We start from the raw sequence: 14997 nt of genomic DNA on the forward strand, positions 1-14997 counted from the left end.
TTTGCAAAACTCTACACACAAATAAAAAAACCTGTCACCCAATTATCAAAACATTTTAGTTCTCTTGCAAAAGCGAACACAGCTAGATTAACTCTTCACACCTTTGTAAAAATGGTGTTTTCGTATCAAACAGTACACACAAGCCATCATCTACTAAGCACACAATGCGCCAACTGCACACTGATGGTATGAATACAAAACACATCTGGCTTTTGCTTTCTCTGCGTACAGATGTCAGTTTGAGGTCACACCTTTGTCATAGTGTCATGTAAACATACAAGGATCCAAACGTCAAGTATTGGTGCTCATTCACACTCATCAAAACCAAGACAAAGTCAGAACACAAAATAGGAATTCCACAAATAAAAGGAAAAAAAAAAGACAATCAGCCTAGATTTGCTTCATTCTTATTCTGTGGCGCGCAAGTACACGACTTAGTGTAGAAATGCTTGCACTGTGTATATTTTGAAAGATGGTGTCATCATCCATTATGCGCTGCTGTATTTCACGCAGTCTTATTGCATTATTGGCAATCACCATGTTCACTATATGGGTCTCCTGCTCTGGAGTGAACATTCTGCCTCTGCCCCCAACATCTGGACGTCTAGCAATTCTGTAAAGTAACAATTTCAGTATTTTTGCATGTATGGTACTGTTGTGTTTCTCATTAGAGTATGGCAGTGCTACAATGTACTTACCGATTCTCATTTCGAAATGTCCTAATGATGCTTGCCACAGTGTAGCGGCTCAGTTTAGGCTGAACACGTTGGCCAGCTTCCCTCAGGGTCATCCCATGGTTGATGACATGGTCCACTATTGTAGCTCTGGTGTCATCAGTTATTCTGTTTCTTACTCTTCTTACCCTTCCTCTTTCCTCTCCTCGTCCTCTTCTTGCTCCTCCACGTCCTCTTCCTCCAACTTCTTCACCTCCACGTCCTCTCCCTCGGCCTCCTCTGATTCTCACTCTTCTCACTCTTACTGCTCCTTCCATTGTACTCCACATAGACAGCTTACCTGTGGCCTGTTCATAGTGCTTAGGCTGATTGCAAAGTGGACTACTTATCTAAAACAGTTTTCACATGTCAAAGTGTGCCAGACAGTTGGCAAATTAGTGTTAATGGTAGCCATACATGTGTATACTTTTGCTAGGAGTGTGTTGGCAATGTGGAAATTGAGTGTTGTGCAGTAAATTGTGCCTACAGTTTTGCAAAGTGTGTGTTACGAAATTGCAAACTGAGTGCAAAGCAGTTTTTGTGCTTTTGGTTTTGCAAACTCAGTGAGTGGTTTTGCTATAAGTCTGAATAGTTTTAGGAATTGTGCTACAGGAATCACAGTTAGGGTTTAAGCATTCAGAAAAAACTGTAAACCATGGATTTGATCTTTTCTTCCCTGGTTCCTGTAGACCACAGTGTATTATCGCCATCTACTCCTCTGGAGTGGTGGTGCACGATACTATGAGGCGTTGAGTGCACAAAGTTTAACTTGTTGTGCTTTTATCTGATGAATCAAATCTTATTTATAAAGTTTACATTTTTCATTAACTGAATTCTAACACTAAAAATATTTGCTCAGCTATTTTACACATCACTGATTAAAATAGAAGCAATTTTCTGAAACGCTTTAACGGTGGACAAACAAACAAACAGTGTTTTAAAATAAGAAGGGTTTCTTAAACAGTCCAAAGACCTGCATGGAGTTTGATTAATTGGTGATACTAACCTGGCCCTGGAGGGTGAAGATTGTTGTTTTTTAAATAAAAAAATAAACACTGCTGTCACGTGGCCAAACAATCACTATCAATATGTGACAACAGAGCAACTTTGAATTGACCTGTCAGTATTATTACACGGGTTCATCGTTTTTTAATCTTTTATTCAGTATTAGGACCTTAATTTCAGTCAATGATGATTCAGATGATAAGTCAATCTATTACCTCAGCTCAGCTATTTTACACTTCACTGATTAAAATAGACGCAATTTCCTGAAACACTTTAACTGTGGACAAGAAAACAAACTGTTTTAAAAAAAGGAAGAGTGGCAGAGAGCAGGGTGCATATACTACTATGACTTTGTATCAGAGCAGTGCTGTCAATGACTTGGTTGAATGGATGATCCAGAAATGAAGATCTGATGGGTGATTAAAGGATTCAAATATTGTTACACTTATATGTTAAAAACATGCACTCATGCTGTAACATGTGTCTGTGTGATATATGTAGAAGCTGGTCCAACTGGAAACAGTTACTGAGTAATGATATAAATGAGTGTGTGTGCTTGTCCAGTCAGTGAGGACCTGTGGTTCTGTTTTGCCCCATGCTCGCAGACATTACAGTTGTCTTTATGTTGTTGTTGCAAGGCTGTATTTTGTTGAATGTCCGTCCTCAATATCTGCAGAGATGAGTAGGAGGTATAAAAACGGTCGGTGATCTCATCGTCCCACTCAAAACAACTCCTCCTTGCCCTTTCTCTCTCCCAGTTAAGATGCTTTTCATCTGGATGGAAATCTCTGTAACCTGTAAGTGAAGCCCAGTAAATTTTTAGCTGCTGTTGCCTCCCATGTCCACATCAACAGCAGCCAAAGATCTCATTATCCCACAGCAGAGACGCAGTGCCTTGGCCTGCATCCGATCCACTTTGGCTTAACTGTGAGTCTGCTGCTGAATCTGCTGCTGACACTACAGCTCCACATCTAATCTTACTAATGCTATATATACATTTTTAAAGCTGCCCTCTATCTAATTATATTTAAAATCTTATTTACAATTTTCTCAACTTTATTAATGTGCTCTAACCTTTGAATCAAACTATATTCCCAAGAATATATATCTACCCTTTTCCAGCTTTTCTCCAGTGGAAAGTAGTGTAACCCTGGTTTCTAGTTGTGGTAGCGTTCTCTGGTCTATTAAGTGAGGCAAGTGATAATGAATCAACTCCAATTTGTCAAATCATAAGATAGTATTACAAAATCAAGTATGCGACAAGAATTCATATTATAAATTTACATCATAATTTACTGACTGACTGAAGAAGTCACTTGGATCAGTGACGAAATGTCTCTCCCACTGAAAACGCTACATGAACAGAACAGAGCACGTTACTGTTTCTCTTCACTGACCCACAGTCTTTAAATCATGATGTCATTCACATAAAAATAAATTTCAGTTTTTGGGCTCTAATGAGGTTTTATAAATGTAAAAATATGTGCTCATTAATCTCAGGGAAGGATTGTGTCTCTGAAGTATTTATATGTATTTTGTCGACTTACATACTAGTTGTATTGTAATCAAATTTGATGAGCCATGTTCTGATACTTTATGTGTTGTGTTTCTGATCTCATGCACTTTATTAAATGAAGTTGTAACAGTAACAGAGTTGTATTATCATCAGTAATGGGTGTTACAGTTATGGACATCATTTGGTGGCAAAAAACATGTTTGTTTATAGTTTGCCTCTGTGCACCACCACAAAATATTTGACACTATAATCAAGATGTGGCTGATGTGCAAACTTCCAGCTGTAATTTAAGTGTGTTGCATTCAATGAATTAAGACATATTTTTTATAAACAGTCCTCCATTTTCAGAGGCTCAAAGACAATTAGACAAATTAACATTGTTTTAAATATAAGCACAGGTTTTACTCGGTCTAAAGTCCTTTGCCTACAATGAGTACCTGAAGTCTACCACCCCTGCACATCACCAGATGCTGTTTCCATCCTTGTCCTGTTGGGGGAGTGCTGTTGGGTTTGAAATGGCATTTAGCTGATGGCACATTTCAGAGTAACATCCACATTTCACAAACATCAGTTATTTTTCCTTATAATGTTCTATATTACCCAGTGTTGGGGAGTAACGGAATACATGTACCGCCGTTACGTATTTAAAATACAAAATATGAGTAACTGTATTCCGTTACAGTTACCGTTTAAAAAGGTGGTATTCAGAATACAGTTACTTTGTTGAAATAAATGGATTACACTGCGGTACTTTCCTGTTTCATTTTGTCGCGGGTCAGGACTGTTTGGGTTTTGTTTGACAGCTACGTGCTGTTGTTCCAGGCAGCAGCGTTACGGTTGCCATGGTTACAGGGCGACGCTCTCTCTCTCTCTGCGACTGTGTGTTTCCTGGGTGAGAGAGCGCCTTTTCGTTGTTGTTGTTGTGCTAAGCTAACAGGCAGAATGCTACAAGCATAGCTCTAAAGAATGTAGCATCATGGGCAGTGTAGTCCGTGTTGCAGGGAGAATGGACTGCCATACACGTTATGGGTCTGTGAGCGCGAGGAGGGAGAAAAAGGGGAGTGGAAAGGTACGAGTTGTCATCGAGGAAAAACGGGAGCTGGAAGCATGTAAAAATAATAATAACCACTGCAGCCAAGAAGAGTGCCTGACGAGCCCAGTTGTAAGTAAGCTATTAAGACTCGACTGTACACTGTGTTCGTGTTTTCCTCCGAAAACAATAAGTTCCGTTGGAGCAGTCTTTCAACGCCTCTCTCTGTCTCTCGCAAGAAAAGTTGACCCACACAACAAAGTAAAGCTATTTTTCGGCTACGAGCCGACAGGGACCCCGCCGTATTAGTCAGAGGTCCCTTTACTACAGTTCGGAGTCGCGGACCTTCAGTAATAGTAATAAATCACACAGCAATAGTACATTCACGTTGTTGTAAAAAGCATGATAATATATTAAGTAATCCAAAGTATTCAGAATACGTTACTGTCATTGAGTAACGTAACGGAATACGTTACAGAATACATTTTGGGGCATGTATTCTGTATTCTGTAATGGAATACATTTTAAAAGTAACCTTCCCAACACTGATATTACCTCACACTAAATGATATACATCTTTAACCCTTTAGTGTTAATGCAGGCCTGCAAACTGAACCTTTTGAATATACTGGTACTGTTTGTGCCCCAGTTTCACACAGATGAGCCACTCTGTGGTATCTGTTACTCTCACATTTGTACTCATATCAGTCTGAAACCACAGCCCATTGCTAATATAGCAGTGCTTTACTAGTAAAGCTTCACTGCTTTACTTGGAACTCACATCAGCTCATTTCTGTCCCCACATAAGGCCGAGAAACACACAACATGTATAAAGAAACAAACACTGAAATCAACATGCTATTAAAGAGGAACTGTTCTGATCACAGTACAAACTTACTGACCATTTTATTAGGTACAAATGTCACTGTTTTTTATGCAAATATGTAATGAGCCACTCATGGCAACAGCATTAGAGTTACAGATATTCTCATTTGATTTAGGTGATTTAAGTAAAGGGGAATGTGGCATTGTTGTTGATGCCAGATGGAAACTTCTGATTTTCTAGGATTTCCCAAAAAAACATCTGTTGATGACAGAGGTCAGAGTCCAGTCTGCTTTAAGCTGATAGTAAGGCAACACAAAACGCCACTGATTACAACCAAGGTATGCAGAAGAGCACGGTATGCACAGCACATAGAACGCAACAACAGCAAGAGTGTAGAGCTAATAACAGGAAGCTGAGGCCACAGTTCACACAGGCTCACCAACATCAGAGAACAGAAGATTGTAAAGACATAGTCTGGTCTAATGCTTCAGCATTTCGATCAGAACTGGTGTAAAACAGCATGAAAGCAGCCTGCACAAGCGATTTATGAGCCATTTGTTGGCAGAGAAAGTTTCCAGAGTGGAGGCTCAATGAGCTGCTAAAATCGTATGTCTGGGAAAAACTGTACTTTCAAAACTGCATCAGTTGGTCCTCCCCAGGTCTCAGTTCATGCGGTGCTTCAAATTCAAAAAGAGTGGATGTTTTTCAAAAAGCAACATTAGAGAGCCTGCTCTTTTACTATCTTCTGTTAAACAATATTTTTGATTTTCTGTCCTGATTTTTTTAATCTACTTTTTACAAGCATCTTACATATAGGCAAGAAAAGTATGTGGGGAAGGGGGCGGAGTTTACTGTGTCTCTATGACAAAAAGAGAAAATGAGTCACATGAGTCAAGAGGACGATGGATGACGCGTCTCTACTATTTCTGCTCTGTAAGTGAAGAATTTCTTCCTTTTAAATGTTGAACTTTTTCTGTCTGCTCTGTTAATAAACAATAATGGAGGAGAAGAAAAAAGGCTGAATGGACTGAACAGCAGGTTAAAGGGGAAATTTTACCCTGTGAACCAGTGAACTTGACAGAGGTTAGTTAGTTATTATATCAGCTTAACTTTAAAGTGGACACACAACTTCATGCTTACTGTTACCGGTCATGTTTCTTATGCATCGAGTACAGTGAGTTCGAAAACATCCAATAATCACTAAAGGAACAGCGTTACAGATTTGGTGTTAGAGATGTGGGAGCAGAAATGTGCACAGTGCTAATAAACTGATGGATTTCTGATTTCCAATATTTAATTTTATTGAGTTCTTGTGAACTTAGCAATAACTAACACAAAGGCACAGAGACACAGTCTCTACACTGGAACCAGAGAAGAACAGACAGGAGGACACAGCGGACTAGGGAGACAGAGAGAACCCAGTCTAGACACAGGAGACGCACAAACATAAAGAAAAAGGAGACTTGAGATGAAATGAGGAACGTAACAGTAACAAACCTTAAGACTAGAACTATAAATATAAACATAGCAACAAGCTAAAAATAATAAATATGAATAGATCTTTTTCTTAAAGAGTTCAAAAACACAGTCTGTTATTCTTTTACATTTATGTATGCCTCCCACAAGGATTACTTACTCACATAATTATAAGTGGACAAGAGATCAGAGATAGACGAGATGGGACGAGCCAAATTAATTACAGTCTTTATTATTTTACATGCTAACCTAAGTTTTACTTATCTTTAGTTTTGACTTCAATGCCTTGCAGGATAACAAACCAAGGTCAGTGATTTTCTTTTAAATATGTGTTAAATTCTTCTTCTTTCATGTTTAGGGTTGGCAGCCTGAACCACATGAGAATTATTTTAATTCTAATTTAAAGAATGTTGTATCATCATTGCTTTGCACAACCATGACATTTTTATTTTTATTTTTAACCCTCACAGCTCGTCTGACTGTGAGTCCCAGCAGCTCTCAGTTCTTTGAAGGAGACTTTGTGTCTCTGAGCTGTGAGGAGGACGACAGCTCTGCTGGATGGACTCTGAGGAGAAACACAAGCAAACAACAGAGGACTCAGTGTGGAGATGAGTGGGGAAAACCAGCTGGTTCTTCCTGTAATATAAGTATGATGGTGCCTCATGACAGTGGAATATATTGGTGTGAGTTCAATCAGAGTACCATCAGTAACATGGTTAACCTGACAGTCACTGGTAAGCTGAGTGTGTGGAGTTAGTGTTGATGAAGCTGTGTGTAAATGGATGAAATGCTGTAGTTTGTCTCTGTGTTGAGGTGGATCAGTGATCCTGCAGAGTCCTGTCCTCCCTGTGATGGAGGGAGATGACGTCACTCTGCTCTGTGAAACAAAGACCACTCCCTCCAACCTCACAGCCATTTTCTTCAAAGATGGCGTCTTCATTGGAAAAGACTCTACAGGTCACATGACCATCCAGCATGTTTCCAGGTCTGATGAAGGCCTCTACAAGTGTGACATCAGCGGTCATGGAGAGTCTCCATCCAGCTGGATCACTGTCACAGGTGACACACTCACCTGTCTGTGTTTCTGCAGGTTTCAACATTCACAATGTGACGACAACTTAATGACTGTGTTTGCTTCATTTTAGACAAACACACCACCACACCTCCACCTACATCCACACCTCCACCTGCCTCTTCTGCTGGTTCCTCTCCACTTCTCCCCGTGTTGCTGACAGCTGGAACAGTCTGTGTTGTGTTACTAGTGATGTTACTGGTTGTTTTGGTGGAACGACATGTTGACAGGAAACTAAAAGGTGAGACTTACTCTCTTTTTGTTGCATGAACGTCTCACGTTAGTATGTTTTTCAATTTTAAACAATATTCAAAGGAAAGATGAAGCTTGGATAAAAGCAGCTCTGTGGGAGTTTCTCACAAACAAACCAAAGTTTCCATTTGCATCAAGTATTTCTCAAGCAGAAATTTGTCCTTTATTAATAATGTTGAACATCCTGAATGTAGTCTGTCCATCCATTCTCTTCTGCGTGTCAAATTTCAGGAAGCAGGGTGTCTGCAGGTTATCCCAGGTAGGTGGGGTACACCATGGACAGACAACCAGTCACACCTATGTGGCAAGTTAGAATAATCAGTTAACCTTATCTTATTAACTGCATGTTTTTGGAGGAGTACTCAGAGTGAATCCACACAAAAACAGAGAGAACATTCAAAAGGATTGAACTCAGGACCTTCTTGCTGTAAGACAACAGTGCTAACCACCATGGCAAGTGCTGCCCACAAAGTACTCTTTAGATTACAAAATGTCAGGTATTAAATAAATAATTAGAACAACGTTCATGGGTTTTAATGTGCTGATATCAAATGTTCTGATTGTTTTCTGGCTCAAGAGGAGGCCCAAAACAGCAATGAGACAAAATAAAGGTCTGTATGAGGAAGTAACAGACTGCAAAGCATTCTGGTTGTTCGTCTGAGCTGCAATAACCATCACAGAGCTGCTTTCATGGTGACAGACCACAAGGTTTAAAACTTTCCACTGCAAAGAAGACTATCTTTACTCTTCACCTCACACTAACGTGCAGTTTAAACAGTTCACTGTGCTGAGTGAGTTCTTCCTCCCACAGTCTAAAGACCTGATAGGTGTTAACTAGTGATTTCAAATTGGATAGATTGTTAAACTGTGTTTTTTAGTCCTGTGACAGACTGGAAACCTGTCTGGTGTACAGCCTGCCTTTCACGTTATCCCAGAGAGGATAAGCTCCAGCCCTCCTGCTTTTTTAAACCATTTTTAAAAGCTTAGTCAAAGACCTACAGTATATATAGATCACTAAGTAGTTGTTCTGTGTTTGCAGTATCTGTTAGCAGTGAGTGCTGTTCTTTGTGCTCCAAACAGTGTATTTCACCCTGTGTATAACAAAGACTAACAGCTCTGTGGTCGTCCACTTTCCTTTTATTGATGAAAGCTCGTCAGCTCCTCAGGGATGTTAATACACACACACACACACACACACACACACACACACACACACACACACACACACACACACACACACACACACACACACACACACACACAGTATTAAGACTGTATTAAATTATTTAAAAGTTCTGGACAAAAACTGCATCTGCTCACTTCTTTTTATTACTCAAAAATACTTCATTACGAGTTCACTTGAGGAGATGTAATCATTTCTTGAGTTTCTGACATCCTGTTGCATTTTTCTGTGGTTACGGGGGGTTTCATGAAAGCAGGTCTGTAGTCAATCAGTTCAAATACAGCCTTGTGATTCAGGTCCATCTTCATGTTTCGTAGCAGTAATCTTGTGAAAGTATATGCTCAGTATACAGTATACAGTATACAGTCCTAAAAACTCCCTGAAAAGCCTTCAGTTAATCCAAAATGCTGCAGCAAGAGTCCTGACAGGGACTAGAAAGAGAGAGCATATTTCTCCTGTTTTCAGGCCCCTCTTCTGTGGAACCAGCTTCCAGTTTGGATTCAGGAGACAGACACTATCTCTACTTTTAATATCAGGCTTAAAACTTTCCGTTTTGCTAAAGCATATAGTTAGGCCTGGATCAGGTGACCCTGAATCCTGCCTTAGTTTTGCTGCAATAGACGTAGGCTGCTGGGGGATTCTCATGACGCAATCAGTATTACTTCTTCAGTCACCTTTCTCACTCACTATGTGTTCATACACCTCTCTGGATTTAATTATTATTAACCTCTGGCTCTCTTCCATGTGTCTTTTGTCCTGTCTTCATCCACACATCCCTAACCAGTCACAGCAGATGGTTGCTCCCACCTGAGCCTGGTTCTAGCTGATTTCTTCCTGTTAAAAAGGGAGTTTTTCATTCCCACTGTTGTCCCAGTGTTTGCTTGTACAGGGGTCATTTTATAGGGTTTTACAATAGAAAGAACCTTTAGGCAACAGCTGTTATGATTGATATGAAAATAAAACTAAATTATAATGACAAAAATAACCCTTCACACTCCATACTTGAATCTAGGAAACAATGGTTTAAACGAACCCCACATGCCAGGTTTAGCTGTTTCTCTCCCTCCTATTTTTCCATGCCACTGGCTTTTTACTGCTTTTTCATTTTTCTGTCTTCTGATGTGTGGCTGTGTTTACTGTTCAAAGCCTGACCTTGTCATGGTGTGCTGTGTGGCAGGCAAATGCAGAACTCACTGAACGCAGAGGGATGAGCTGAAAGCGACAGCTTTATTGCATCATCAGAAATAACTTCACGAACAAACCAAAACCTTAAAAATGGCAAATAGAAAGTAAACTGTATAATGAAAACAAGAAACTTGGTGGCATGAATGAGAGAAACTAACCAGACTTAGAGCAAAACTAACCTTCAGCAATTCAGAGGGAAAACCACTCAGTGTAATGCAGGTACGACACAACAGTGACAGAGAGAAACACAGGCCTTAAATATAAGGAGGGAATGAGACGGGAGGAGAGCACAGATTTTGCCACATCCATGTTTTTTCACTTCCTGTTTCCTGTGTAAGCTCGTCTAATGTGTCGTTAGCCACATTATTTTCTCTCATTATCATCCTCATCTGTCTTCTGTTTCCACTCCTTCACCGTCGTGTCATTGATGTTGTCACTGTTGTCGTTTCCGCCTGTGTTCAGTTGTTCAGCTGTTCAGCTGTTCAGCCAGCCATTCAGTCTTCCAGTCAGTTAGTCAGTCCTGTCGTTCCTGCTGTTCTTTCACTCGCTCCAATAAATCCTCATCATTCTGCACCATGAGTCCTGCGTTTGGGTCATCTCTTCCTCGCCCGCACACAATAACCTGACAGCTGGACCTGATCAGTTTTCCATCATGTCCCATTTGAGTCCTGCATAAAAAGGTGGATCATGGTTAATCTGAATGATTTTTATGTCATCGTTAATGTAACAGCAGCAGTATCTGTAGGACTGTACTGCCTGCACTGATGCTGGCTTTATGTGTTTTCTTGTGCAGAGAGTGATGCAGCTGCAGTCGACTCAGCAGTGAGAACAGAAGATGTCACTCATGGAGAAATCGACATCAAAGAGAAGCAAGAAGAGGCAAAAATGTACAGCTGCTCTTCTTTGTCTCCATCATGGTTCAAGATGACTTTTAATAGGGGTGTGTGAGCAGTCTTCTATATTTTATTGAGATTGTACGGTGGCCCTGAGAGGCCAAACGGACCATAAGATTGTGATTTTTTTTTTATATCTTGTGGTTAAACTGTGTTAAAAAAGAAAAAAAGAAAAACAACTGTATCTGCGGATGTTATGTGATCTGAAACGTTTCATATATTATCCATCTTACCATCCATTTTTATTCCATTTGTGCAATTCAGGGTCATGTGGGTGGCCCGAGGCCTAAAACAGAGAGACAGAAAACCATTCGCACTCGCATTTACACCCTCCTTTTACAATCATCATTTAACCCACTAACTGTATGTCTTTGGATTGGGGGAGGAAGCCAGACTACCTGAAGGGAACTCAAAAATATGGCAGTGGGCTCTGGCTATACACAATACACAAAACCCCACCCCACCAAATAACAGTTAAATGTTTATAGGCACTTATATTTCACAGCAGTTTCTCTAACTTTTTAAGGAGCCAGCTAAATGGAGCTGGAGTGGGCCTTCCCCTTATCCTAGTCTTTAGTCTTGCAATAAATGCAATAATGTGAGCTCACTTGCTGGAACGTGTTAGGAGTCTGTCTGCAGCATTTTGGGTTGCTTGGAGGTGTGAAAGCCAGTAAACAGGTCAGTAATCTTTGAACGATGACACAAATGCGCTCACAAGTTTCTCTAGTTTGGATGAGGAGACTACAGTTCTCGGTTAAGAAATATTCCTTAAATGAAGAAAACTGTTTAATCGGTTTATGCTATCATAAACAGGAGTCATGTACATGCACAACTGTCCCTCTGTTTCACTGTGAAATAAAATGATTATCATGATCAAATCTAACTGTTCTTTCTACACACTTAAAGGTTTTTCTTTGTTTATCACACACGGGACACATGCTTGGCCCACCTTTATGCACAGTATAATGGATTTACTTAAAAGTGTTTCCAAGAAAACTGATGACAGATGCCTCAGAGCCACATCTGTGTATGCTAAGTAATGGATGGTAGCTGGTATGGCTTTAACTATAAGCACATATGTGAGGCCTGGGCAGTGGACTCAGAGATGAAACTTGGTTTTGTTGCTTTAGATTTTTTTTTTCTATACCCATTACTGTTTCTCCTCCATGGATTTTTCTTGTAACAAATGTAGCAACACCAAAAATGACCACGGGTATGGCATGTGGACACATAAAGGTGTTTGTGGGTGGGAGTTTACTTGTGTGTGTGTGTGCTGATGTGTACACACACACACACACACACACATCAGCAATGTCCCTCTGATGATCAAGAGGGACTGTAGGAGCCATTCTTGGGTTAATACCTTATGTGGTCGCTAGAGGTCACCTTTTTCTGTTTTGTTCATGTAAAGGTATTTAAGGTAGACACACGTAATCGGCGTCAGGTGTGTCATTAATTGTAAGAAAGCAAACAGTTTGTGACCGTTGTGCTGTTATGTTAAGATGATATGGGAATAAAGACCAAAAGTTATTGGACTTTTTACTTAATTCATCCATACCAGTGACATCGCGTCACCCCCATTAACGACCATTTAACGACCACCTCAGTGGCTTCAAGCGTAGGCTTAGCCTCTACAGGGACATTGCTGCCATCTACTGACACTAAATTGCACCAACAAGCTCTCCAACACTGAAAGATTATCTTAAAGCATCTGGTACTTTCAGACCACATAGTACAAACTTACTTTTTATACTTATTTTTATAAATAAATTACTTATAAAAATAAATAAAATACTTATATCTCCACTGTTAAAACACAAGTATTATCCAATCCAATAAAGTGCATTACAGTAATCCAGCCGAGTGCTAACAAAGGCGGGGATAACTGTCTCAAAGTGCTGCCGTGAAAGAATTGGCTTTATTTTAGCCAGCTGCCTGAGCTGAAAGAAGCTTGAGTTTACCACTATCTTAATCTGACTGTGAAGTTACTGATCACAGTCCATTTGACCCCCAGGTTTGTGACAGTTGGCTTATTATACTGGGCCAAGGAATCTAAATACACATTGGGGGGGGGGGTTGTCACTGAATTTTAAAAAGTTAAAAGACATCCAAACCTTAATGTCATCAAGACACTGAAGTAAAGGCTGTGTGGGTTTTTCTTTAGAGGGACATAAATCTGACAGTCACCAGCACAGAAGTGAAATGCAATGCAGTGTTTTCTCAGTATAGAACCAAGAGGGAGCAGATACAAAGAAAAGAGGAGGGGGCCGAGAACTGAGCCCTGTGGGGCACCACACAAGAGACGAGCGGAGGACGACACATGGTCACAGAGACTAACACAAAAAGTTTGCCTGGCAAAGTAGGACCTGAACCAATGCGGTGGTAGAAAAGTCAGTGTAAGCATCAACTACATTACCCAGCAGCCTCTGTGGGATTCATGGGACCCCTGAGTGAGATAGCCTGACTTGTTCCTGGGCTGATGAGAGAGGAGAAGAGAGCTGCTGGGAAGAAAACCGAATAGCCCACTCCGTGGTTGTTGTGAATGGTGTGTGAGTTAGCATTCCATGTTTAAGATGCTCTGCCCTATTACTTGTGTGCATCGCCCCTATCTACCTTTGGCATATGTGCTAGTTAATGATAGCTATGGTGGCTCAGTTATTTGATAGTTTCTGGCCTTGTTCCAGCTTTATTTGTTCCCTTTACCAATTCACATAACTTTGTGTGCTGTAATATTATTGTATTACGTAGTGGTTAACTAGAGGGCTGACTGCTAACTGCCTCAATATGAATATTTGTCCCTTGTATTGGAGTGCCATCTTGTGGCTCAATTTAGGTAGTGCTTTAATAAATGTATACGCTGTCAAACTGATGCTCAACCGTAGCATAGTTGTTGTAGAGAAATTCATGGCTAGCTCTCTTACCCTTTAATCTTTATTCATGTTCTAATGCTTTTCCTGTTCTTGATCGCAGAAACCACCCCGCATCACCCCTCTACATCCTCCCACACTATGCCACATCTCCTTGTACCACCAATCTGAATGCAAATAAATTCCACCTGTTACAATCTACTCCCTGGATGTCAGCTTCTCCTTCTGACCGAGGATAACTATTACAGCACAACCCAGCATTAAACTGACCTGCGCCCTTCTGTACACCAGTGCTGTGCCCCTAATGCCCACCCAGTGCTCAAAACAAGTGAGTGAAATGGCATGATCCACTGTATAAAACACATCTGTCAAATCTAAAGACACAAGAACAACACAGTCCTCAGAGTCAGTAGCTAAAAATATGTCATTAAAAACTTTTAAAAGGGCTGATTCAGTGCTATGAAATTGTTTAAACGGACTGGAACCTCTAAAACATTTAAGTTTTTCCAGGAATGTCATTAATTGCCTGTGAACCATCTTTTCAAGAAATTTGGAAAGAAAAGGTAGTTTGGAGATAGGCCTGCAATTTACAAGAATTGTAGGATCAAGAGCAGGTTTTTTTAACCATGGGTTTGATTACAGCATGTTTAAAATCTGTAGGAACTACACCTGACATGAAACTGTGTTTTACCAGCTCACGAACTGTCATGGTCCTGGGTGTTTTCCAGTGTTTTATGTTTAAGTTCTATTTCCTGATCATTGGTTATTCATGGGTTTCATGGGACAGACCGGCGACCTGTCCAGGGTGTACCCCGTCTCTCGCCCTATGACAGCTAGGATAGGCTCCAGCACCCCCCGCGACCTTGAAAATGATAAGCAGAAGTGAATGGATGGATGGATGAAGGCAACAGGCAGAGTGTTACAAGCATAGCCCTAAAGAATGTAGCCTCATGGGCGGTGTAGTCCGTGCTGACATACC

General features: G+C 40.5%; 1 protein-coding gene across 1 annotated transcript; it reads left to right on the forward strand.

Moving 5' to 3' along the window:
- Nucleotides 1–7104: 7104 nt before the first annotated feature.
- LOC120717682 (low affinity immunoglobulin gamma Fc region receptor II-like) lies at nt 7105–12030 on the forward strand. Its single transcript, XM_040005878.1, has 4 exons — nt 7105–7300; nt 7380–7625; nt 7712–7879; nt 11052–12030. Exons 1-4 carry the CDS (start codon nt 7216–7218, stop codon nt 11204–11206), a joined length of 654 nt encoding a protein of 217 aa, XP_039861812.1. The 5' UTR covers nt 7105–7215; the 3' UTR covers nt 11207–12030.
- Nucleotides 12031–14997: the final 2967 nt, after the last annotated feature.

The sequence above is a fragment of the Simochromis diagramma genome, unplaced genomic scaffold (assembly GCF_900408965.1).
Source record: "Simochromis diagramma unplaced genomic scaffold, fSimDia1.1 OVJJ01000507.1, whole genome shotgun sequence".
In the NCBI taxonomy this organism is placed as follows: Eukaryota; Metazoa; Chordata; class Actinopteri; order Cichliformes; family Cichlidae; genus Simochromis; species Simochromis diagramma.

Coding starts and splice junctions, on each gene's coding strand:
- LOC120717682 (XM_040005878.1), top strand. CDS start 7,216: ATGATGGTGCCTCATGACAGTGGAATATATTGGTGTGAGTTCAATCAG. Junction 7,301..7,379: donor GGTTAACCTGACAGTCACTG/GTAAGCTGAGTG, acceptor CTCTGTGTTGAG/GTGGATCAGTGATCCTGCAG. Junction 7,626..7,711: donor CAGCTGGATCACTGTCACAG/GTGACACACTCA, acceptor GCTTCATTTTAG/ACAAACACACCACCACACCT.